General features: G+C 39.2%; 2 protein-coding genes across 2 annotated transcripts in view; both read right to left on the reverse strand.

The window, feature by feature from the left end:
* The window catches only part of LOC309494152 (uncharacterized protein), a 336,845-nt gene that overhangs the window by 286,494 nt on the left and 22,478 nt on the right, over nt 1-27,873 (reverse strand). The gene's annotated exons all lie outside the window — the stretch shown is intronic.
* cfap58 (cilia and flagella associated protein 58) overlaps nt 1-27,873 on the reverse strand; it is a 135,143-nt gene that overhangs the window by 56,589 nt on the left and 50,681 nt on the right. Inside the window, exon 12 of the mRNA XM_082163368.1 lies at nt 7,805-7,945. Coding sequence (XP_082019494.1) covers nt 7,805-7,945 — 141 coding nt within the window. The remainder of the gene's footprint in view (nt 1-7,804; nt 7,946-27,873) is intronic.

The raw sequence follows: 27,873 nt of genomic DNA on the forward strand, positions 1-27,873 counted from the left end.
AACCTACCATCCAGACCGTGTTTCACTTATCGAGTGTTTTTGGCTGCATTTAATTCTGAAGAATTAAAATGATGAGCAGCGAACATGAAGAATTAAAATGATGAGCAGCGAACATCAAAAATCGTTTAAGATTTTTCCCTGCCGGTCCTCCGCTTCAGGGTATCGAAAACGAGACGAAGATGGCTGTCCCCCCCCCCGTGGAGGTATGAGCGAGAATCGCTCCTCCGCGGAGCCCTCAGGAAATCGATGTTTGTATCCAGCTTCAAGTGCGTTTTGGGACACATCGGTTTTCAGCGAATGCACGCTGTAAAAGGCGCCCAAAAGGCTTGCGGCCAGTGTTCGCGTTCGCCAATCGGAACTGTTTTCGATTTATTCCCTGCCGGTCCTCCGCTTCAGGGTGTCGAGAACGAAACCCAAAGAGTCTCCCCTCTGGGGGAGCCCTCAGGAAATCGATATCTGTATCCCGCCGTAAAGTGCGCTTCGGGCCACAATGATTTCCAGCGAACGCACACCGTGGCGTTCACCCTAAAAGCTTGCAATAGGGCACCGTCTATGGTCACAAAATCTTTCTCGACTTTTTCCTGCCGGTCCTCCGCTTCAGGAGGTCGAGAATAGTGCTCGAAAAACACCCGAGGTCAGTCTCGAGGGGCTGGTTCCCTTAGTAGATTTTGTAGAAGAATGGCAACGCCTTCCGAATATATCTATATGGGTCCTGAATATTATAAAATATGGGTAAAGACTGCAGTTCGGTCACCGACCTCCCAAGTTTGCTGGGGTGGTACTGACTGCAGTGGTTCCAGAACAGGCTCGGGTTATGGAACAAGAGGTACAGAACTCTACTGGTCAAAGGGGCCATATAAATTGTTCCCCTACCAGAGAAAGAGTCCGGGTTTTACAGCCGGTACTTTATAGTTCCAAAGGAGGATGGCGGGCTGAAGCCGATTTTAGATTTGAGGCAGTTGAATAGTTTTCTCTGAGGAGATTCAGGTTCAAGATGCTCACTGTTCCCATCATCGTGAATCAAATCAGATCCGAGGATTGGTTTGTCACGATAGATCTAAAAGACGCCTATTTTTATGTCTCCATCCTTCCATGTCACAGGAGGTTCCTGAGGTTTGCTTTCGGGGGCAAAGCGTACCAATATCGGGTTCTTCCGTGCGGCCTAGCACTCTCTCCCCGCACGTTCACTAAGTGTATGGATGCAGCTCTGGCTCCACTGAGGCTTCAGGGCATCCGTATTCTGAATTATATCGATGACTGGCTCATATTGGCCCAGTCTCGAGAAATGGCAATTCGGCATCGAGATGTCGTTCTTGGCCACATTCAGAAATTGGGGTTGAGACTCAACACTAGGAAAAGTGTGTTAGAACCAGCTCAGAAAACTACTTTTCTGGGCATAGTATGGAATTCGGTTACGATGCAGGCACGTATGTCTCCCGCACGTATCGAAATCCATCCTGACCATGGTGTCATGGATAAAGCTAGGCCAGGCCATCACTGTAAAGCAATTTCAAAGACTGCTGGGCCTCATGGCAGCGGCATCCAACATGATTCCTTTGGGCCTTCTTCACATGAGGCCCCTTCAGTGGTGGCTCAAAGCCAAGGGGTTTTTCCCCCAAGGGGAATCCGTTCCGTATAATAAAGGTTACGCGCAGATGCCTTCGTTCCTTATTAATATGGAAGAAATCTTGGTTCTTGTCCCAAGGGCCAGTATTAGGGGCGTCATGTCGCCGGAAAACCATTTCAACAGACGCTTCCCTCACTGGCTGGGGCGCGGTTATCGGCGCTTTGCCAGGGGTCTGTGGCAGGACCTTCATCATTCTTGGCATATAAATTGCCTAGAAATGTTGGCTGTGTTCAGGGCTCTGAGGAGTTTCCTCCCAGACATCAAAGGTTACCACGTCTTGATACGTTCGGACAATACATCAGTGGTAGCGTATCTGAACCGACAAGGGGGACTCAGATCGCGCCCTCTATCCAGATTGGCGCATCAGATTATTTTATGGTCCCAAGGGAAAATATTATCTATAAGAGCAATATATGTCCCGGGGGTTCAGAATCAGGGAGCAGACATCCTGTCAAGGCAGGGGCTGAGGCCCGGGGAATAGAGACTCCATCCAGAGGTGGTGGAGCTGATATGGCAGAGGTTTGGACCAATGGAAGTGGAGCTGTTTGCGTCTTGAGGGACGTCCCACTGTCCACTTTGGTTCTCCCTCACTCATCCAGCCCCGCTGGGGTTGGATGCCATGGTACAGGCCTGGCCGAGGCTTCGCCTGTACGCTTCCCCCCCCCCGATCGCTCTGCTCCCGGGAGTCCTGGAGAGGGTCCGTCAGGCGGGCATCAGTCTTCTTCTGGTAGCCCCGTTTTGGCTGGCCCAAGTATGGTTTTCGGACTTAATTTCACTCCTGATAGCTCCGCCATGGCAGATTCCTCTGAGGAGGGATCTGTTGTCTCAGGCGGAGGGCAGTATATTCCATCCTCGCCCAGAGCTGTGGAAATTGTGGGTCTGGCCTCTGAGGGGGCTCAGTACCTAAATGCTGTTCTATCATTTGGGGTGCACGGAACCATACTTATCTCTGGGGTTCCGTCTACTAGGAGATTATATGGCCTTAAGTGGAATGTTCTTCCACTTGGTATAGAGAACATGAGTTAGGCCCAGTTAACTGCCCAGTGGCTTCAGTTCTGGATTTTCTTCAAGATCGTTCTCTGCGAATCTCTCCCCGTCCACATGGATGGTGCACATGGATGCCATTGCGGCGTTCCATGCACCACTGAATATTGGGCCTTTGGGGAGGCACCATCTGGTCATACTATTTCTCCTTGGTACATAGAGGATGAGACTGACAGTCAGGTCCAGGGTTCCTTCCTGGTACCTGGCGGTGGTTCTCGAAGGGCTATCCCTGGCTCCCTTCGAATCCCTTCAGTCAGCTTTGCCTAGGACCTCACGTTCTAGATAGCCTTTCTCTTAGCTACTTCTTATAAAGAGACTGGGGGACCTCCAAGCCCTGGCATTAACGCCAGCTTGCTTGGGGTTTGCCCCGGCGGAGTTAAGGCCATCCTGCATCCGAGACCCAGCTATGTGCCTTAAGTGCAATTTAACATGGCTAGGTCCATGGTCCTGCAAGCATTTCATCCTCCACCACATGTGTCGGCAGAAGAGAAGAGGTTCCTTGCTCTGCCAGTCAGAGTTCCGAGTATTACCTTGAGAGGTCCTCTTCTTGGAGGAGGTCGGACTTACTGTAGTGTGTTTCGGTTCACCTAATGAGGGGCTCCCGGCTAAACAAACCATAAGTAGGCCTACAAGGTGCGAATTAGCCTTCACCTTTGGCTGTAAGGGCTCATTCTACTAGAGGCATGGTGTCCTCTAGAGCCCTCCTCTTGGGAGTGCCCCTCCAGGAGATCTGTGAGGCAAGCCGGTTGGGCTACCCCACACACTTTTATCAGGTTTTATAGTCTGCACCTCCCTAGTACGCCTGGCGCACATGTGCTCTCGTCCTAGATGGGTGCCTGAGTTCAGTTTCACTCTAGGGCAGGCCTTTTCTCGGTGCGTGGCCTAGTGGGCATTCGTTCCCCAAAGAGTCGTTTTCAACGACGCAGTGCGAGTTCCCTCGAAAGGGAACGTCTCGGGTTATGACTATAACCCTTGTTCCCTGAGAAGGGAACGAGACACTGCGTCGTCCTGCCACGCCCCTCAATGCCTGAGAGCGGCTTGCTTCATCGCGAGGCTAATGTGTGTGTGTGCCAGCGTCACTTTTATGCATCCGGTTATGCCGTCACATGTTACGTCATGACGCAACACCAATCAGGATTGGATTAGTTTCATTCATACTTCAGAGGCGCACGCTAAGGGAGCGTTCCCCCAAAGAGTCGTTTTCAACGACGCAGTGTCTCGTTCCCTTCTCAGGGAACAAGGGTTATAGTCATAACCCGAGACGTTTTTCAACCTGGTAAACACTTTACAATAAGGTTCATTAGTTAACATTAGTTAATGTATTAACTAACATTAACTAACAATGAGCAATATATTTGTTACTATATAAGTTCATCTTTTAGTTAATAAACATACAGCTGTTCATTGTTTGTTCACGTTAGCTCACAGTACATTAACTATAATGGTAACAAATACAATCTTTGATTTGAATAATGTATTAGTAAATGTTGAAATTAATATTAACTAAGATTAATAAAGATTGTAGAAGTGCTATTCATTCTTAGTTCATGTTAACTAAGGTAGTTAACTAATGTTGACTAATGAACCTTATTGTAAAGTGTTACCAATAACCTTTCAATGTTGAGTTAGCTAACGCCTTCGTCTTGTTGTATTGTGTTAGTATAGCAAAATCATCTGCTGAAGTCTATTGCAGTTATAGATAATCATACATGCATCTAACTACGTTTGCAGACGCACAGTGAATTTCCTCTCCAGTGTTCACAGACCAACTTTGACCGGATGGCGAGGAATCTTTGTATGGTTCAAGGTTCTTCATAGAATCATAGATGGCAATAAAGAAAATTTATTTTCAAGAGTGTACAAGATTCTGCGAGAAAACCATCAGAAGTACTTTCACCTCTGACTGAGGCAAGTTGAATATGATATATTATATAAATAAAAGGCAGGCCTGTGTTTGTGATTTCTGCGAAGATTTGATGACTCAGCAGTGCTAGTCTTTTCAGGATAATAGCCAAAAACTTCATGCAACATTACAAATGTGGTGAGGGTTTAGGAAAATGTCTTATAAAGAAGTTTTAGGGTTGTTTGCTTGTAGATGTTTCTTCAGGGGTTTTAATAAAAAGTCAGGGGGAAAAAAATTTATGGAAGGCCATGTGCAATAAATAAATGTAACATTCCTTCGTCTAAATAATTTTTGCATTACTGTACACACCATATATACTGAAAGGATATTATTAAAATGGGATATTTAATTTTTTTTCTGAACTTTCACTGTATGGATACTTTCTGCATGCCAAATGCCGAACAGCTGTATGTGTATTGTATGGTATATGTTGCATGACATACAGTATTCAGCTTGGTTTAGAGAAATCAGGGATGTACAGACGATGAAGATCTAAGAATATGAGCGTGGATAGCGAGAGGAATGTGGAAGCTGGTGTCAGCAGAGGCAATTTGGACAGAATGCCCTTTGAATTGGCTAACCTTTACCAAATAACCAATGTCAGCAATGTACAGCAGCAGATGTTAACATTACATTCACTTTATCATTTAGCAATGGATATTGATAGGTTTATGTATATCGCAGCCACTCACTAGCCATTATTTTTAATAGAAAGGAGAGTAAAGTATGTTATCCAAGCATTAATGGCAAGGAAAGTCCCTTATACTTGGCAGTGGCCACGTATGAGGTGTTTATGGGTGTTTCTCACTGATATCTGCTTCAAGGTCTTGATAAAGTGTGGCATTTATTTGTTGTTTAGGATCTAGTAGCTATTCCCGTAATTCCTTTGTCTTTTACGAGTTTAATAAAGAACTCTGTCTCGTTCTGTCCAACCATACCACACCTTCTTTAAAGAATGATCGACTGTTACGTACGCGCCAGGTGACCTGTAAATGCGAAAAAGATTTGAGAAATATTCCTTTTTTGAATAGCCTAAAAAACCACCTCATGTGAGCGTAAAAACTTTTTTGCCATATATGGGAGTTTTTGTGAAATTGACATGTTTTCATTGGGCGTATTTTTAATTCGCAATATCAATTTGCGCAATCTGAAGGGTAATGGAAACGCGGCTACTAAAAGTAATAGCATATTTTCCTTACACAATGAGTATATATGAGCGCATATACATATTAATCATTATTTAAAAATAAATAATTATATAAATAAACAATAAATAAACATATTTTCACAGCAAACAATATTTAGCACAAATATTAAATTAGCTAAATCCTAAATAACATTAAGTTTTCATGGGGTACTTCACTGAATGCATTTATCTGAAAGCTTAAACTAATCTTGTCATGAAAAGGGCAAATTTTAAAAAAAATCTACTGACTTTGATACATAAACATAAGGTCAAAGTTTTTCAAAAATATTATTAATATTTTAAAACATCATTCAGCTTCACTGCTTTTTTAAAATAATAATAATAATAATTAAAGATTGTCCGAAAATGCTTTTTTATATTTTTAAAAGAATTTCAGCTTAAAGGTGCTCTAAGTGATGCCGGGAGTGTTGACATTCGAATTGTTGTCAAACAAAACGGAAGCTAGCTAGACCCTCCCTCCTCCTCATCCCGTCTCCTCCCTCCTCCCCTCCCTTCCGGCATAAAGGAAAGTCAAAGTAGTCACTAAAAACAAAGTTAAGTTTTACTGATACTTCATTCAATGTGTAATGTCACCAAGTTAGATAAATGCTTTTATATATTGCAGAACAGAATGCAGAAAAAGAGAAACATTGTCTTAAAATCGTTTCGCCACCTGAGGTTATAACTATAACGTTAGCTCCCATACAAGGACGCAATAATAGCAAGATAACGTTAGCTTCGCGTTTCCCAGTGAGCATAAACAACGGCGGCGGCGTAAACAAATTTAGTCAAAGTTGTCAATAGCCTATAAATGAACATTCAAATCCATAACAAACAGTGGGTGAAAACAATCATTCACACAAATTGTCGCCCTACTGTGAATTTGCTTGACCATTTACAATAGAGATTGATCGCTAGCTGCTAGAAACATATATGTTGTATTCACCAAAGCTAACGCTGACTGCATAGTTCTAGCTAATTACATCCTTGTGTTTGTTTGGCGAACATGAACGTCAATTTAGAAAGAAAAATGGATTTACCTGTTCTGCAAAAACAGAGCAACTGAATGTCTGATTGGAAGCCCTTCTGCCGGCGGAGTTCTCGCCACCTTTCGAGTGTTTTTCCGATGTAAATTCGGGACTTCGCGCGTTCCTTATCCTTGTCCCTCTTCTTTGCAATTTGTTCATCGGAACGTCGTCTCTTTGGTCGTGTGTCGGCCATAATTCAAACTTCCCTCTTCATGCTTCTCTCTCGTCTCTCCTCCACACCCCCTTCATGTGCACGCGCACTAACCCCCAAACCACACCCCTCAAATACTTCTCGCCAGTTATTGGCTGGAGCACTGTTTGTTGTGTTTCGTGGTGCGGGTGAGCCCAGTTTGTTTTTGTTGCCGTTTGTGAAGCCTGTGGTGTCTAGAGAGACCGCGTTTTTTTATAGTGTGTTCAGGGGACAGGCAGCTAGCGGATAGTGAGGAGATGTTTGCTGTATGTGACAAAAAATGTTTTGGCCTAAAAAACGCGTGACATCACTTAGAGCACCTTTAATGAGGCTTTTTTTTTTTTTATTAACAGTATTTTCCAGACACCATCTAGACATTTTAAATATTAAGCCTCTAAAGAATATAAAAATACATTTTAAAACAATGAAAATATGTTCGTCATAAGATCTAAGTATATTTTAAGTTGCTATCTGTATGAACAAAAAAAAAAAAGTTCATCACATCAGTGCCTACTATTTGAATTATTTGTCTGGTCAGCTGGTTAAACAAGTTCGACTGCTGACTTACTGAGATCAGCAGTTCTAAATGCTTCAGAATGCCAAGACCAATTTAGACCTCCCAGTGAGTCAATTTCCTCTCGATTTTTTTTTAAAGAGAGGTTGGCCCTGGCCCCACTGGACTTCAGAAGTGTGACTCCAGATCTAATGACTTTTGAGTGAACCTAGATTACAGTCTCTTTCATCCTTAGCTTAAACGCTCTATTGAAGAAGGAACACAAGGACATGCAGACACAAGGACTCGCAGAAACCTTCCACCTGTCTGTACCTGATCGAGCTCCCTTTTCAGACGGATCCTCTCAGCATCAGCCTCTGCTTTGTTCTTCAGCAGCTCGCGTCCCCTTGCCTCCTCTTCCTCAATGAACTGTTTCGTCTCTTGAGCCTGTTGCCTCATCTTCTGTAGATCAAGCTGTAGGAAACAAGGCGATCGTGTTCATTTTTATACACAGGTTTATTTAACTTTATTTCGACAATTAGGTTGAAATTTATTTTAGCCAACAAAAACATTTCAGTTGCATTTCAATGTGCAAAATGAAAAATGCCATTTTGTAAATCTTTATTAGAATTGGTAAATTATAATTATGTGCATGTATGTTAGTCTCATATTGTCTCATAATCTATCAATCTTTTTGGAATTAAAAAACTTCGATAACTATAAGTAGTCTCAGCTGTTGGCTGAATGTCTGATGCATATGGCCCACAAAATTGCAAACAATTCAGGAGTATAGAATTATATATATATATATATACTTTGTAACTACATGTCAACAGTCATTAGAATATTAGTAGACTGTCAGCTTAATATCTGCTAACATCTTACTTTTGATGGTCTCCAACAGACATTCTGCTGACTATAAATAATATAGTCTGATTATAAATAACTTTTCAATACGTCAACTTATTCTACTAACATTAATCTAACAGTCTATTGCACTAACAATCTAATGAGCATTGGTGACATGTAGTTGTAAAGTTACTTAGTAGAATGTCTAAAATGGACTATCGAAATAAAGTGTAACCCAATTTTCATCAGTAACTTCATTGACATATTTAACACTGCAATTAGCATTCTGTCCTTAAAATTCAAGACTCAAATGCGCTTTACTGACATGATAAACAAGTTTACATTGACACAGCATTAGTACACATTACACATACATGCAAAATAGATGCTCTTTGTAGAGGTTTGCATAGGGAGGATCGAATATGTCCCTGATTTATGTGAAGCGCATGAGGTTCAAAAGTGCAATTGTGTTTCCATCTCATTTTGTGTGCAGTAGGAGCACAGCGCGTCCTCCTTCTGAAGCGAGGCCTGTCTGTGTCTAGCTTCTTTTGTGTCTTTAAACATTCAGGAGTTTAAGTTCAGGGTTGGTCACGGTAGTCAGGTATTCTTACTACATTTCATGGTGTATTCTATTCCAATTTCCTTCCTTTTGTTGTAATTTTTGCCTAAAGTACAAAAGAAAACATGAAATAAAAATGGACTCTAATTACTCATCTAATAAATGCCTCTGTTTTTATTATGTGCAATTCATCAGTGCATGTTTGTTTTTATAGCCATTCATTAAAATGTAATCATTTTCTCTGCCTCTTAAAAAGGTTTTGTTTTTTGCTGATGTAACCAAGGCAGAATAGGCAGGGGAAATAATTTAAACCAGTAATATTAAATCCTTCACTTTTTTGCTGCCTGCATTTTTGTCTCATTTGGTAAGTTCTGTTTTGTGTGTAGACCCCACATCAAGAGAGAGCAATATGCTCTATTACAGGTTCAATTAATTTTGTCTGATTCTGATTGGGATGTCAGATTTGATATTCCTTTTGTTGGCAAACAAAGCTCTTTGTGCCTAATCCCTCACGTCATTCGACACATGATGTTTCAACCAAGTTCAATGTAGTTTTGTGCATGGTTGACAAGATGACAGCATGTTAGATATCAGTACAGTGAAATTTAACGATTTGATACCACTTGATACCACAGAAAAAACTACTATTGAACATAATCTTGCATACCTTTCAAAGTACAAAATAAACGTTTGTACTTCCTTTGGCCGTAAGCGCAGTAAGACCGCAGACGGAGCGAAAAGAGGAAAATGAAGAATACCCGGGCTTTAAGTTTGCACTTTGAGTTTTTTGGTTATCGTCTATGTTTTATGGTTTTCTATTACTACTATTCCTGCGATCTCCTGCGTGTTCCTAGTTGGACACGCCGACTTTAAAATAAAATACATCTCTCGAAGTAATTATTCAAGTAATAAAATGAATAAAATATAGCTGCAAGCAGCAATTAATGGGGTTCAAGTGTTTTAAGACCTTTATGCCTATGCTATTAAGGTCTAAGCCTAGTGTTGTAGTCAAGACCACCTAAACCGAGACCAAGTCATGACCAACACCAAGACAGGCCGAGACCGAGACAAGACCTAGACTTTGAAGGGTCGAGACCAAGTCTGAATCCCAATTCTCTGTCTTACCCGTTTTATTTTGATTACAGTTTGTAAATATCTCACATGTGGTTTGACTTATGTTTTTGGTTATCGCCCAGTTTGGATTGGGGGGATGCAAAAAAATAAATAAATCTTGCATCACAATAAGTGTATTGTGATTGTCAAAACATTTTAGTAATTAAACAGAATTTTATTAGGTTTAGTGACAACATGTTACAATGTTTACATGTTTAGCCATTTCTGGTAAGCTACGTTTTTTTATTATAGCTTGACACAAATTTCACGATTTCAATTAAATTCTTGTGAATATTGACTTATTTGGATAAATATTAGATACACAAGATAGGCATTAATTTTTCTCAAGAAAAAAAAAACTCACCTAATGCTGTAAACATACAGAGAGCCCTATTATATAATTAAATTAAATATAATGCGTTTTTTTATTATAACAACTTTATTTAATGATATAAGTAAAATATAATAAATATGTAATATAGTAGCCTACACATATTTAGCAAAATACTCTATAGCTATTTTTTTCTACACTGAAAAAAATTATTTGTTGAATTTAATCAATTATTTTTATGGTAAGTGGTTGCACACAATTGATTTATGCTACATTTAAACAAATGCATTAAGTTGAACTAAAATTGAATAAGTTCAACTTAATGCATTTGTTTAAATGTAGCTAAAATCAATTGTGTGCAACCACTTACCATAAAAAAAATTGATTAAATTCAACTAATCATTTTTTTCATTGTAGCCAACTAACGTGCTATTATGGTCATTTAACGGCTTTCCTGAGGTAAATGTTATGACAATTGTTCTCCAGCTGTTTTACTTCTTTCCGCGGTTGAAAAACACTGATTGGTCGATATAATGAATGAGGAATATACATTTCGGTAAGTTATACTGTATCTTTCAACATTGTTCATTCGAGTTTATTTACTATTAGCTAGTAGAGATGATCGGTTCACGTGCTGCTAGGGATCTGTCACTCACATTTACAAGCGCCAAAACGGTATTTATTGTTTTAATTTTGTAATAGAATAGACAGAATCTGAGAGCTGAATTTTTTTCTTGTCTGTCTGTGTGAATGTCCTCTTTGCTTCGCAATTTTTCTGTGCGTGAGAAAATGGATGTGTGGCGTGAGAGCATGTGAAAAGTGTCAATTGCTTGAGTCTCACGCTGAATGCGTGAGAGTTGGCAGCCCTGAATGATTTTTTCTGACATCTTCCCGACGACAGCCACGGTGACGGCACAGCTTGCTCTCCTGTCTCCCGCATTCACGTGTGGAGTGTGTGTGCGGGGTGGGTAATTGCCACCGTAAAACAATCAGTAAAATCTAAAAACATTTAAAATTAGACATAGTCAAGCTCTTGGTCAGAAGTTTAACGTCTAATCACAGTTAACAAATAATTTTGTGATATGCCCTCAGTTGTGGTCTTGACCGGTCTTGAAATAAAATCCCGAGTCCTCTTCGTCTGAGACGAGACGAGACCGAATAAAAATGCGGTCGATTCCGAGACGAGACCAAGACCTTTAAAAAGTGGTGTAGAAAATATCTAGTTCTGTCCATGAGTTATAGCCATTTTTGTAAAAGTGGCCACTGACATATAGAACATTTTGGCACCCCCTAGTGACCGTGCAACGAAATTTCGAATTTTCTTGATAATTATTGACAATCAGACTCAGAGAATCTTGCTGCACTGGTTTGATTCCGATCAGGCCAAAAGCCGAGAACTAGTGCGCAAACGTAAGTTTTTCACGAAATCCAAAATTGCTCAAAATTGTCGCCAAAGGATGAGCAAATCTGAGGCATTGAGCCAAGGATTCCAACGATATAAGACACTTGAGCCTACACCTAATTATGGAATGATATTCCGGACATTATTCAAAAGGAATTGCAAATTGTATTTGCAATTGCGTTTTCAATTTGTGGATGCATAAAATGTGACATAATCCAAACGCAAATGCAAATCGCGCATTACCGTTTGCATTTTCGTTTAAGCGAACCCACAGTGACGGCCAAATTTAAAATGGAAATGCAAAGTCTGTTTGCAACTGTGTTTCCCATATCTTACGAGTCTTGACCCTGTCATATTTAAATAGCAATTTCAATTACCACGTCTGCTTTTTCACTTTCTCAGCGTCGCGTATGTAACCAGCCAAAACTCAAATGGAATCGCAATTCCCTTAGTATTTCCATTTCCGATGCCTTACACGGAAACCTGTCAATCAGTGTCAAGGGTGGGATTATGCTTTGGGGCGTGTCCGTGTTGGGACGTGACGTCACTCACAGTCGACCGTCAAGAGGTGATGCCCTGAACAGACGCCGATTTATTGTAAACAATGGAGGTAGTTGGTTGGTGAAATTGTGGAGGAACTTATGATGCTCGTGCAGCAAGTTGATGACAGTACATCCTCTACAGATGTCCTCTTACTCAGAAGCATTTTAGTTTTAGATAAGTTAAATGAGTTCGTGGCCTTGACCAACAGCAACATCAGTAACGCTGTCTTCGCCACCCTCAGTGAAGTAGCTAACAGGCTTTTTGTGAAGGACAGGACAACTAAAGGACCTGGACGTCCTTTACTGGACATACCACAAGAGATGAGTGTCAGTGCTAGGTCTCACCCCTTCAAATAAGTGTTCTCAATTTGCGAAATTCAATAAAAATTATTTCTGTGTGTGTGAGAATGTTTGTTCCACTTTACATTTGTGGTGTAGTATCAGGCTTTCATTTGTCAATTTGTTTAGATTTATGTGGGATTTAATCATTTTATTGAAAAATGAATCTCAACTGTGAAATGGACAAAAACAAAATTATACATAGGCTACTTTCAGAACAATTAAATCAAACCCAGGTTTTTTTGTGTGTTTAGACAAATAATGTAACAAAAGTCACAAAATTCCATGACACTGAGATAAAGGGAGCAATGTTTTTTTTTTTTTTTTAATGGGGGGAAAAATCAAATGAGGTCCAAACAGAACCCAAAGACAATGATTGTAATGCAGTGGGATTTTAAGTGTCATTATGAAGAATTCAGCGCTGATCTAAATGCAGCTGTGTCCAGCAACAGCTTTGGTTTTGGTTTAGTTTAAAATGAATATTTCTTAAACCCTCATGTTGTCTTTGGGTTCTGTTTGGACCTCATTTGATATTTTCCCCCCATTAAAAATGCTTCTGAGTAAGAGGACATCTGTAGAGGATGTACTGTCATCAACTTGCTGCACGAGCATCATAAGTTCCTCCACAATTTCACCAACTAACTACCTCCATTGTTTACAATAAATCGGCGTCTGTTCAGGGCATCACCTCTTGACGGTCGACTGTGAGTGACGTCACGTCCCAACACGAACACGCCCCATAGTCTGTGGTTGGACCTAAACTCTGGAACGCTCTGCCCCTCCATATCCGAACTGCCCCTACAGTTGAGTGTTTTAAGGCTCGTCTAAAGACTCATTTTTATTCTTTGGCATTTAACTCCGCGTGAGTGGTGTGGTCCTTTGTGGTGTTCTCTGTGGTATGACCCTGATGTTCTTATTTTGTTTTAATAATTTTATATTAATTGTTTTGTATGTTCTGAGTCTTTTGTGCAGCACTTTGGAAACTTTGTGTTTGTAAAATGTGCTATAGAAATAAAGCTGATTGATTGATTGATTGATTGATAGCATAATCCCACCCTTGACACTGATTGACAGGTTTCCGTGTAAGGCATCGGAAATGGAAATACTAAGGGAATTGCGATTCCATTTGAGTTTTGGCTGGTTACATACGCGACGCTGAGAAAGTGAAAAAGCAGACGTGGTAATTGAAATTGCTATTTAAATATGACAGGGTCAAGACTCGTAAGATATGGGAAACACAGTTGCAAACAGACTTTGCATTTCCATTTTAAATTTGGCCGTCTCTGTGCGTTCGCTTAAACGAAAATGCAAACGGTAATGCGCGATTTGCATTTGCGTTTGGATTATGTCACATTTTATGCGTCCACAAATTGAAAACGCAATTGCAAATACTATTTGCAATTCCTTTTGAATAATGTCCGGAATATCATTCCATACCTAATGGTTTAGGAGTTATGAGCCATTTCATACTTTTGACCGCTGTAGTGCTCCCGTCAGGCCGATTGTGGCGGGCCTTGGTGACGTTGTAGGCGGTGTGAGTACTACCAGCCCTCAAAGTTTCAAGTCTCTACGACTTGCGGTTTGGTCTGCCCAATCACTTTTAGGGGAGAATGCTGATCCTTGGAAAAATTTACAATAACAATAGGGTTTCAGCGCTGCGCGCTTGAACCCCTAATAAAAAGGGCCTAAAAAAGGGCAAAAAAAAAAAAACACTATAGGGTCTCAGAACTTGATGTTTGGGCTGCTGGTTACAAAATCTTTATCAAGCATTTTAACAAGTACATCAGAAGAAAAAAGACAGCTTTTTCATTTATCATGGAAATGTAGTGTTTTTGGCTTGTTTTGTTTTTTTAACCTTTTAAACTGTAATACCTCTACTTATGGCCCGATCTCTGTAAAAGTTTTCATGCTTCTTTAGAATCATATAGCGCATATGCTCAGCTAATTTTGTGAAGTTTTGCGCAGAGCAGACCATTTTTCAGTCATTTAAATGTAATTTTGCATTGGATAATATAAAGCATTTTTCGCCTTTATAACAGTTAAAGCGCTACCAATGGCCCGATGTCTATAAAACTTTCTGTGCTTCTTTAGAATCCCGTGATGCAAGCGCACACCCGATTTTGTGAAGTTGTACACAAATCAGGCAGGAAGAGGGCCACTCTCAGCCATGTCATGGGATTTGCCATAGAAATACTGTACATCATTTTGACACCTTTTTTAACAGTTATAGCCCAACCTATGGGTCGATTTCCATAAAAGTATGCATGCATCTACAGAATCATGTGCCGCATGTGCTCACATAATGATGTGAAGTTCTGAGTTTTCGTTTAGGAACGAAGGGCTTTTGGGTACACTTGGCCACGCCTGTTTTTTAAATGACCCTGCTATTATAGCTATCCAAAGGCCAAAGTAAAAAAAATAATTGATTACTATTGACCTAGAGAGTCCCGAGAATTGTGCCGTCGTGGTTTTAGCGAGGTTGAGCCAAAAACCTAGGACTAGTTTGCCAAAGTTGTTTTTTTTAAATATTAATAATAATACTCCAATAATTAACGAACGATTCGATGGACAGCGGTGGTCCGATACGCAACCCTTTATGCACGTGAAAAACGGCAAGGCGCCCAGGTGGCCGATTTCTTTCGAATTTCTCACAGGCCTCCAGGGCCATAAGTCAAACGGGCCCAGTGAGTTTTGTTCCGATCGCCCTCCGCTAACCTCATCTGATAGCTGTTCGAACTTCATAGGCCGATGGCGGACATGTTTTTTGAGATACGTCAGTGTCCGCATAGAAAGTCAAGGCACCTCGGACAAAGACACCGCATGATGATTTCCAAGTCAATCGGATGAACGGTGAAGTAGTCAGAGCCATTTTTAATGTTTTTTTTCCCTGTTATAGCGCCACCAAGTGGCCAGTCGCCATGTCCTTTTTCACGCGACCACAGAATGAGCTCTTACATACGTGTGCTGAGTTTGGTGAAAATATCTCATTCCGTTCACGAGTTGAAGCCACTTTAGTAAAAGTGTCTCCTCCCACTTCGAACTTATTTCGGAAATTTCCATTTTTAACAATCACACTCCAGAGAATCATGCTGGACTAGTTTGGTTACGATCGGGCTGCGCTCTTGAACCCCTAATGAGTAGTCAAAAAACAACTTAAGTTATTTGCATATTATTGGCACAGGGTGACTCTTGGCTTTAATACATTAATATACATTCAACACTCTTTGACTTTGAGAAGCAGGAGGCCTGTAATTTAAATTAGCATTACATTTATTTAATTTAGACGAGCTTGTTTTCATGTTCGGTTTTAAATTACTAATTAAAATGAACAATATAATCCAGCCAAACCATTGGTCACATTTTTTCTTTGTTGTTGCCTGTGCATATTCGCGAGATATAACCTGCTGTGCTTACACTAATAACTCGACAAGACAGGCATTTTGACCTAGAAGTCAGTATGTATGTCTGTCAGAAGTTGTGCAAGAGCTCAAAATGTATCAGTAAATTTCCCTTGGTGGGAGACTGTAGTAGTTCATCAAGACATTTGACTTCAAAATCCATCTCTGTCTCCCACCCTTTGACACTTCTTTGGTCGCCTGCGGGAAATGCAGAGGGGTAAACATATAGGTCTGCCAAGAAGGTAGAAAACAGACCAAAAAAAGTAGATGGGAAAGATAAAAAAAGAGACAGAGGGTAGATAGGCGTGAGTGCTTTACACTTCATTTGATACCAGTCTTAACCTTGATCCCCTGAGAGAGAGGAAGAGAAAGCAAGAAAGGCAGAGTCAGGCTGTAGAAGCCTACTGCTGGTTGTCTTAAAGACCAAAGATCCTGTTCAACACCCAGCTCAGGTTCACTCCAAGAGCCCACACACTACTAATGTCCCAAACGCTACAATAGGCTCGTGATGATATGTACAGCAAGTGCTGAATGTTGCTTTCATAATTACATTTTTGCTTATCTGTTTTTGTTTTGTTTTTTTATTCGTGATATACAGTATAAAATAAAAATTTAAACTGTCACTTTTTCCATGCCTTCCCCATTTCTATTTGTTACTTTAATCCCTGTTTCTATCTAAAAATATTCAAATCCATTATAAAATATATATATATTAATTGTCACTTATTTAAAGAAAAATCTTAACAAATAAGTAACCATTAAAACAATTATTTACTGTGTGAAAATAATTTCTATCAATTAAAAAGTAAAAGTTGTGGCGTCATTTCCACCACCACCATTTTTTTCATTTTTTTTTTTTCAAAAGTTAGAATACTAGGTTATCAAGGAGCTTGGGATGAAATATGAGACATATGATGTGTGAAAAAAAAAGTGAAAAAAAAATGCAAATCAAGCTGTAATTTTTACATTTTAAAAATGAGCTGAGCGGAAGCCACACCGGTCTTGATTCCCACGGAGGAGCTCCGGAAGGTTAAAAGGAGCAGTGACGACAATGAAAGAAGAGAGAGGACCAGGCCTGGGACATTTATGTTGTTTTGTTTCCGTTTATGTGGCAGTCGTAAGTCGTAACCGTTTGTTTTGTTGCTTATGTTCCCGCCTCCAATCCTCCCTGAGCTTTTAAATTTGTTAAATTGTGCATCAAATCTGATTGGTTAATTGGAATGTTGTTCCAGGATCAACAAACGTGTCAAAATCACATTCACCAGCATAATAAAGGAGTTTTACGTTGCATTCCAAAAATATTCAAAATGTTATTTACATCACCATCATATCCTTAAAAGAATGCTATTAAAACTATATTAATACATTATTGGAGACTTTCATGAAAAATGACAGACTTCAGCTGTGAGCCATGTATGTCCACTGTTGAAAATTGTTAGCAGACAAATTAAATAAATGTTTTAAGAGACTTCAGGGGGTGTTTTCTTATTCTCGAGCCTTGATGAAGTTCTCTGATGAAAAATTTACGAAAAACGAAAATGAAAAATCGTTGTCAACCTTTTTTTCCCTGACACGACACCCACATCATTAAACGAAAACTATATCAACACATGCAATATAGTTGACGAAAAAAGACGAAACTGAATTTTTTTTATTTTTGTCGAATAAAGGAGGAAACAACACATTACAGACTGTTTTTATGAGCGTTCATGCTTACGGTGGCCAGATTTGATCTGGAGTTCAGCGATCTTCATTTGAGATTCTCTACTTAAATGAAAGTGTCATTCAGTCGGTCTGTGTTCTGTCACGAGCCGCTTGCGCTGTTTGTGCGACTAAATCTGCGAACAAAATGCAGGCTGATATCCAGCAGTTTTTAATGTTGATCATATTATACGAGCAAGAATGCTGTTTCCCGAATATCCACACGATTTCAAATGTGACATTGATTTTATACAACAGTTCAACAAACAAAAGGCCAGGTTAACATTAAGTGATCATGTAGCCTACTACATTTAAAACAGTAATTGTCAGTAGGCTTATTGCTCTAATTTGCAACGAAACGCCACAGCATAACTGCAACACACAGCGGTGATTCGAGAACGAATCTGTGGCTTTGAACGAATCGTGAGATTTAATGACCCGTTCATAAATACAGCCACTTGCTTCATTACTGAATAAATGAATGACTCGATGACTCACTCATAAAGACAGTGACTTACCGCCACCTACTGGGGATTTTAATTAAATATTTAAAGGGGTGGTATAATCCCCTTTTCACAAGATGTAAAATAAATCTCTGATGTCCCCAGGGTGTGTATAGGAAGTTTCAGCTCAAAATACCCCACAGATATTTTTATATAGCATGTTAAAGTTGTCACTTTTTGAGGATGAGCAAAAACACACCGTTTTTGTCTGTCCCTTTAAATGCAAATGAGCTGCTGCTCCCGGCACAGAGGGCGGAGCTTCAACAGCTTGTGTCCTTTTACCTCACACAGACATGCACTGAAAATTTCATAACCTTTTAGCCTTTTTTGTTCAAACCAGAGTCAGACAATGATGGAGAGACTCAAGAAGAAGTGACAACATGTAGACAACATTTATGAATGGTTAGTTGATGAATTTATGCAGCTTATGTGTAATTATCTTCTAGCCATTGATTAGCATATTCTATCTTGACAATCTATAAATCGTGTTCTGGGGGCGGGGTTTATGTAAATTTTAGGTTTGGTGATGTCACTAACCCGGGACGAATGTCGTGTAGTCCCTACCAGCTGTTTGTTTTAGTCCTTAAAAACCAATTTCTTTAAAAGAAAATATCTCCCTTTGCTTTGAACTTTGAGCATTGTAACTTTGCAGATGTTGTTTATGCTCAAACAGCAACATTACACACTAACTAAAGTTAAAAGAGTGTATTCATAATCAACCACCCCTTTAAAAGTATCACCATCACTGCATATTTATTGAACATTGTTTTATTTAAAGCATTATTTATTTTATAAAGGTAAAAAAAAAATTACTGGAAAAATCGATTAAAGGGGGCAAATATTGTCCCTTAATGGAAAAGGAGGAGGGGGGGTACGGCACTCTAAAAAATTGGAGAACCACTGAACTAAGGAAAAGGGATATGTAGAATTGCACAAGTACTACTGCTAAAAATTGCAATGTCAATACAGCCTGTTACCTGGCTTTTTCATAAGCTTAATTGAATTGGGCTAGAGAGAAAAATTATAATGACATTGTTTGTCTAAAGACTACATACAAAATAGCTACCAAAATTAATGTCGGTAACTGCAGTTTGACTAAAATTAATGACTAAAAGTTGACAAAAAATCCAATTACTTTTAGTCTACTAAAACTAGACTAAAACTATGAAAGACAAAATGACTAAAATGTGACTAAGACCATTAAGCATTTTTGTCTGAAGATGAAGACTAAGACTAAATCAAAAATGGCTGCCAAAATTAACACTGGTTAACACTGAACCGGGACCAAGTGCGAGAGGTCCTTTTAAAGGTCGTTCGCCTCAGCTCCCATTTACCGCGGAATGCCGATGAAATTTCAAAAAGCGCAGGACATCATTTAAAACCCGGCTGCATTCTTTACACATCATCACTTCCTTTTTACGACATTAAATTCTGAAACTTTCTCCCCTCCTCTCTCGGTTCAGTGCTAAACATTTGCAGACAGTGTCTGGAGCATGTAATAAGATTTCTCCGAGATCGATGACGCCTCTCGGCATGCATAACAACCAGCTGGACGGGGCTTGTGCTGAGAGCAACCTCTCCCCTCATTACCCCCTGCCGTAGCCTCTCGTGATGAGAAAGTGCAGCCCATTCATTAACATGCTAATCAATTCTTATGAAGTGGCCTAATTGTTTTTTCATGGGGTGAGGGTTAGCCAGTAGACAGAGTCCGCGCTGGCCGCTTCAAAGAACACAGGAGCTTCTTTCTTGGTGTGTTTGTCAAGGCTTGAGGTAATAAACAACAACAGGAAGAGCTGAAAGGTCAATGTCTTGGCACAATGGACTTTGTGTGTGGAGACAAGAGACCAGCAGGACAAAAGGGCATTGCTTCCTATGAAGCCGTCTGTAAGGCAACTCATCTTATAAACACTTGAAAATGCCCTTTAAAGGGATAGTTCACCAAAAAATGAAAATCACCGTCATCATTACTCACCCTCCTGTCGTTCCAAAACCTGTATGACTTTCTTTCTTCTTCAGAACACAAAAGAAGCTATTTAGAAGAACGCTGCATGGGGTGCAAAAAATATATAAATAAATGTTGCACAGAAGAAAAAAAGTTATACAGGTTTGAAGCGACATATTGAAGAGTAATGAATACCAAATATTAATTGTTGGGTGAACTATCCCTCTAAATGGTATTTCCAAGTGTTTATAAGATGGTAATTTTTTGGGTGTACTATTATGTTAAAATTATACAAAAAAAATTACATTTATTAGCAAAACATACTCCAATAATCTTTCTTCAAAACTTTAAAAAAATAATAATAATTTTACAGTATAAGGAATATTTGGTCTATATATCATATTAATTCACCTTTGTCCATTTTACACTTAATTTCAGTCTTTAAAAGTACCATTTTAGTTCCTGGTAATGAAAAATAACTAAAATGTTTATCAAATAAACAGATTGAAACTTTAAAGCAGCACTCAGTAGCTTCGGGATTTCTTCGCTGTATTCTCGCTTTTTGCTCGCAGGTTTCTCTCTAGAGCTCCCCCCACAGCTTTGGAATAGATATTCGACAACACTGTTGTAAAAACTCGTTGGTGATTCTCAGACACCAGAGGCTATAGATCAACGACATCAAAGCAGATGGGACATTCTTTAAAACGTATTCTTCATTCGGGTTCGGACAGCGTGAGGGAGCGCAATAATGACAGCATTTTAGCAGATTTCTTTTGGCCGTAAAGCAATTGTTTACATCGCGAGACTTCCTGACGCAGCGGCCGGCGACCCGCCGGCTCAAAGTTGCAAGTGCGTATTTTCCGCTCACGGGCACCAGGGGGGTGCGAAACGACAACCATTCAACCCGAAATAAGTCATATAACCATTCCAATGACTCCGAAGCTGTTCAGTTAAGGTAAAAAAAGTTACTTAGTTCACCTTTAACCAAATTTGCAAGCTTTTTGAAAAAAGTATAAACATTTAAACATGTATCAAGAATTCAACAAACACTAATTTTCTTCATTGTCTGCACAATATGTTTTAATATTATGTTTATGTTGTGGATATAGATTAATAATCTCATATATAAGCAGGTCAGTTAACCGGTATTCAGTTAAAACAGGGAAATCGTTCTCTAAACATTGTGAGCACTTTGTTTATATCCTGCAATGTAACCTTTTTTTTTATTTCTTTTTTTTATCAACAGTGATTCCTGTGATTTTTGTTGATCAACAGTTTCAAAGTAATTTGATGTTGCGAGCGTTTGGGGTAAAATACATGCATAGATTACTCTGATTTCAGAATGATTTCAAAGCTGTTACTTCAGAACTCAGCTCAGGGGGAAGAAAGAAATGATGAAGCAATAGTAAACCCATATACTGTATTTACTCTTCATTCTGTTTACAGATTAAAGCTTTACATGAATATGAGATAAATGTTTTTTTTTAAATCATTAAAGGTACACTATATAACTTTTGACCCTCCTGCGGTTAATAAAACATTCAGTTCTGCGTTACTGTGCTATAAACTTTATTTTATATAGCGCCTTTAAATGTTACTTCTAAAAGCGCTTTACACAGACAAGGATACAATGAGAAGGTGAAATGTTAATCGGTAGATAACAAGCGTAACAGTCAACCAATACACTGCTAAATCACATTAAAGCAAGTCTAAAAAAATTAGTTTTAAGCAAGGATTTAAAAGCACTAAAAGATTCAGCATGTCGAATCTCATATGGAATAGAGTTCCAGAGTTTTGGAGCAAGGGAAGAAAAAGCCCGGTCACCCATAGAGCGCAAGCGAGTTGAGGGAACAGTCAGAAGGCCAGAGTCAGAGGAACGGAGATCACGCCTTGGAGTATAAACAGTTAAAAGTTCAGATAGATACTGGGGTGCTAGGCCATGCAAGGCCTTATAAGCAAGCATAAGTATTTTAAAATCTATTCGAAACCTGACAGGGAGCCAGTGAAGGGATTCCAAAATAGGGGTGATGTGCTCTCTAGTCCTGGTTCCTGTCAGGATTCTAGCAGTTGAATTTTGGACATATTGCAATTTATTTAGGGTCGTTTTCGAGACTCATGCTAGTAAAGCATTGCAATAATCAATACGAGAGAAAACTAATGTATTGATACATTTTTCTGCCACAGTAAATGATAACATGGGACGCAATCTTGCAATATTTCTGAGATGAAAAAATGACGTTTTAACAGTGTTCTGGACATGAGGGTCAAATGTTAAGTGAGTGTCAAAGATCACCCCCAAGTTTCTTAATTTTGTTTGGAATTTCACATCAGAGCCATCAACATTAAACGTTAAAGATCCGGCTTTACGTAACTTGTGAGTAGAACCAATTATCATAATCTCTGTTTTATCACTATTAAGGCAAAGAAAATTTTGATTCATCCAAATTTTTATCTCAGAAATGCAATGTTCCAGAAAAACAACAGCCGCTGTTGTTTGATCACCAGGTTTTGAATGAATGTAAATCTGGGTGTCATCTGCATACAAGTGAAATTTAAGTCCAAGAGATCTAAGGAGCTGACCAAGAGGAAAAATATATATGTTAAAAAGTAAAGGACTCAGAGTCGATCCCTGAGGAACACCAAATTTGACTGAGCCAACTTTGGACTTGTGTCCACCCATGGCAACAAACTGCCTACGGCCTGTTAGGTAAGATTTAAACCAGTTTAATGCCATCTCAGTGATGCCAAACACAGATTCCATACGAGTGAGTAAAATCGAATGATCAACAGTGTCAAAAGCCGCACTGAGGTCAGGAAGAATCAGAATTGACAGGCAGCCAGAGTCCGCAGCAATTAACAAATCATTAGTAACCTTCACTAATGCTGTTTCAGTGCAGTGATATTTGCGAAAGCCAGATTGAAGGGGCTCAAACAAATTGTTTAGTGCAAGATGAGTATACAGTTGGGAAGCCACAGTTCGCTCGAGAATTTTGGCTAAGAAGGGGAGATTAGAGATGGGACGGTAATTATTGAAATTGTCCAAATCGACATTTGTCTTTTTTGGTACAGGAGTAACGGCAGCTATTTTAAAAGCAGCTGGTACCAGACCAGAGCGCAGTGAGTCGTTAAGAATACTCAAAACAACAGAGCTAACCGAGGGAAGGCACGCTTTAAGGCAAGCAAACTAGTAGGTACAGGATCAACTATGGAGGTGGCAGCCTTCATTAGTGAAACTTCTTTGCCCAGAGATATCAAATCAAGTGTGGAGAAATTTGGGAAAAGTGTGCCAGAAAATTAGAAATACTGAGAGCAGAATCAACTGAAACAGAAGTGATATTCATACAGCTTCGCACCTTATCGATCTTAGAGCGGAAAAATTAAGAAACCCATCACAGAGATTCGCTGCAATGGGTTTATTGCATGAACTGTATCCCTTAAGCAGTCTGTTAATGACTTGAAACAACTGTCTGGGGTTACTTTGGTTATTAACAATTATCAGCGAAAAATACTGGGACCTAAAGGAAGCAATCTCTGCCTTATATTCGTTTAAATGGTCCTTCCAAGCTTGGTGATGTACATTCAGACCAGAGAGACGCCACCTACGTCCCATCTTAGGACACACTGCCTTCTTAGAACGCAGCTCTTCATTATACCACGGAGCAGAGCGGTCATATGACACAGATCGAGATCATAGTTGCAAAAGAGTCCAACCCAGACAGGAGAGCAGAATTTAACAAAGAAACTCTGTCGTCCAGGGGGTCAGATAGAGAAAGACAACTTAAGGTGGAATCCATAAAGGCAGATCAATTGATTTCCATTTCCGATAATTTACTGTTCGAGCAGATGGGACTTTTTGAAGTGACATGTCCATATTAAAAAAGATAGCCAAGTGGTCAGACAACCCTAAATCTACAGAGAAAGGCTGTGACACAAACGAATCACTGGTAATAACTAGATCTAAAGTGTGACCCTTGTTATGAGTAGGGAAGTACACAAGCGGATTCAGATCAAAACAGTCCAACAGAGACAGGAAGTCCTTTGTCATTACAGAGTCTTTTTTTTTCAACATGGATGTTAAAGTCCCCAAGGATAAGTGTTCTCTCAAACTTAAGGCACATCGACACCAAATCAGCAAATTCAGATAAAGAGAGATTATTTGTCTTAGGAGGCCTGTAGACTGTTACAATGACAGTAGTGACTGGTGCAGTGACACTCAGAGCCAAACATTCGAAAGAATAAAACTCCGGTGTAGCCACTTGACTTATTTTTAAACGTTGTTTAAATAATACACTGATGCCCCCACCCCTACCAGAGGTTCGTGGGGAATCAAATAGACCATAACCAGTAGGGGTAAGTTCATTGAACAGAAGTCCATCAGATTGACTGTGCCATGTTTCTGTGAGGTACACCAGGTCGAGTTCTTTATCAGCGATAATATCCGATAAAATAAAAATGGTTGCTGAATATGGTTATCCATTTGCTTATAAAACATTCACTACTAGGCTTGAAAGACACAACCAGTTTAGATGGAAAGTATCCCTTATGTCGTGTGGGTAACATTAAAGGTGCAGTATGTAATATTGACATGGTTGACTAGTGGTTGAAATGGGTACTGCAGTCCACATTCAAAATGTTGGAAAGCGTTGACCCCGCCCCCTCCTCCTCAGACTCGACGATCACGCGTGTTTCTAGATTGAGGACACTCAACAGGAGTGAGCGAAATTGACAATGGAAGGCAAGGAAATGAGGTAAGTTGATGAGTTGATTTATCCGCCTTTTAAGATGCTTCCGTTTATAGAGATTTTTAGATGAATGCTTTTTAGGTCGGATAGAATCTGTGATCTCCGACACATTTGTTTGTTGGCTTCAATAATCGCTGCAATATGCTGCGTTTTCCGCCAACTGGCAACCTGGGGTGTCGAAATACTATTGGGTAAATCACACAGACCAAAACAAAAACATACATTCCGACACGAAACGCACATTTCAAAGTAAAATAACTGGCTGTAGCATTGTTTTTTCAGATAAACGAGTATGTGAACTTAGTACAGTATGTTTCCTAAATATCTACAAATATATTATGGTATTTTTATGCTTAAGTACAGTAAAAAAACAAAAAACAACAACAAAAAAACAGCACCTTTAAACATGGAATCATTGCTGGTGTAGCAACGACCCCCATTTCCTGCAAGGGTTATGATTTGACATTGAAGCTTTCTGACAGGATTAGCGGATACTGGGAGGTAAAATGTGAAGCCGAGAATGAATGCAATGACAGCTGCTCCATGGAAATGTAATGAACCCAAGTATGTCACCATTTACCGAAGGGTGATATTGACTTTCTGTCATAGGCATAATATTGCTGACAATTGTTAGATATGTAGGTTGGCTGACAGAGTGAATCTGACAAATTAATAACAGAGGTGACAATGACGGAGGTGCAAATCACCTTTTTTACCAGTCGGCCTGATGAAGTGAACGAAGCGTGACCAAAGAGTTGTGTGTAATGCAAAACACTCAGATGTCTTCCAAGCATGTCTTCCAAGTTTTTTTTCTTTTTCCATCATGAGTTCCTTGACATGCCAGAGTGGTGAGGTTCAATCTGACTATAAAATATTATGTTTATTATGTAAATATTATATTATAATATTGTATTATAAGCTTCTGCAGAGCAAGTACAGGATTTGCTAATGTCAATTCATGCACAACACGCTGCTGTGAGCAAGTAAGACATGCTGCTTTTGTACAAGCATATGAATTAGCCGTAGCAGATCTATACAGGTGGAGCTGGGGAAGGTGGAGGGTTTCTGAAAGTGCGCTGCAAACTGCTACAGCCAAGTATTTTAAAGTTGAGCAGCAAGCTCATTGGCTACTGATACAGCGGGAACCAATCAGCTGTGCCCTATAGAGAATGATGTAATTGCAAGCAGATTGAGTTAAGGTCCTTCACCAGCCTGCGCCATCTAGAGTTTCATGACTATATATTGCCATTATATTATTATTTATACACTTCTGATTTTATCTTCCACAGAACTGTCCTTTAAATAAAACCATATATTTGAATTGGCATATAGACTTATTTGTGCAAAACCTGATGATGCATATCCTCCAGTATGATTTGAGAATGTTCCAAAGAGAATCTTGTTCTTCAGTGGAAATATGATCTTTTGTACAAAGGAGTTCACATGATCAATGTCACAAATTTGCTTAGTGAAGCAAGGTTTTGCTTAGATATTTACTTCAAATGTACCCCTATTCTAGTTTAAAATCTAGTTCTAGTTCATTATAGGTTCAAATACAAATAAAACCTAGATTTTCGATGTATTCTCAGAATTACATATCAAATTCCAGTCATGAGAAGTTCAATAAGTCAATCACAAAATCTGCCCCAAGCTTGTTGAACAGAACCTTTTCCTTGCTTTCCATGTCCTCCGCCTTCACAGTTCATTACAGACACAAACCCAAGACTAACTAAGAGACATCCCGTAAGAATATTAAATGAGATGTATTAAGGTTTTATGAGAAAATGGGCAAATGGCAAATGGTTCTCCTGCCTCCTTCCATCTGCATGTGGCCGAGAACTCTCACATTCTATGGCCTTCCATCTGAAGCCAGTGGCAAATGACACATAAGAAAAAAGCATGAAGTAAAGACTAAAAACAGAAATGACTGTTAACGACATGCTAAAAGGCTTCCAACCACTTAAAGCTCAATTACGTATTCATCAAAGCACAGAGAGTGCAACAGACTGGTGACATTTTTAGAAAAAATTAAACATATGACTTCCTATGTTTGCAGTGTTCGGCAAGCTGCTTTGAAACTGTCACATGCCAAACTACAAACTACTCCCAAAGTAGTTAAATTACAGTAAAGCTACTTCAGAGAATAGACACAGATAAAGAAAAGATGCTAACTGCACTGAAGCAATTTAAAGGGATAGTCAACCCAAAAATGCCCTGTGGAGCACTTTTATCACGGATGGAAGCGCTTTGATGGACTTCCAAAAAAATATACCCATTCACTTCCATTATAAAGCTTGGAAGAGCCAGGGCATTTTTTATATAACTCTGATTGTGTGCGTCTGACAGAAGAATGTCATATTCACCTAGGATGGCCTCAGGGTGAGTAAATAATTTTCATTTTTGGGTGAACTATCCCTTTAAGTGGGCAATATTTTAGTTTTATTTATTGATTACATCATTTATATTTATTATATTTAAATAATATTTACAATCAGAGCAGTATTTATCTGGCAAAACAAAGGACATCTTAATTAGGATGACAGCATTTACATTTTTACACAGAATACATTTGCATTTAACTGAATCAGAATCAGAATCCCACAAGGAATTTTTCTTGGTACTGAATACAGCTAATAATCACATCAAAAATGTTACACTGCCTTTCAGTATTTTCTAATTTTCTAATTTAGTGCTTAAGAAACATTTGTCATTATAGTCAATGTTGTGCTGATTAACATAAATGTGGAAATTGTGATAAAAAAAAAAAATTCTGGATTTTTTGATGAACAGAAAGTTCAAAAGAACAGCATTTATTTAAAATAGAAACTTATAAATGTATTTACTTTCACTTCTGATCAATTGATGCATACTTGCTGAGTAAAAGTATTAATTTGCCTTAACTTTTGGAAGTGGAATGTACAATAACTAAATATCTTGCAGCAAAAACATGTAACAATGACTTGTATGCAAGATCTCAAATT

The sequence above is a fragment of the Leuciscus leuciscus genome (assembly GCF_965113295.1).
Source record: "Leuciscus leuciscus genome assembly, chromosome: 3".
NCBI classification, from domain to species: Eukaryota; Metazoa; Chordata; class Actinopteri; order Cypriniformes; family Leuciscidae; genus Leuciscus; species Leuciscus leuciscus.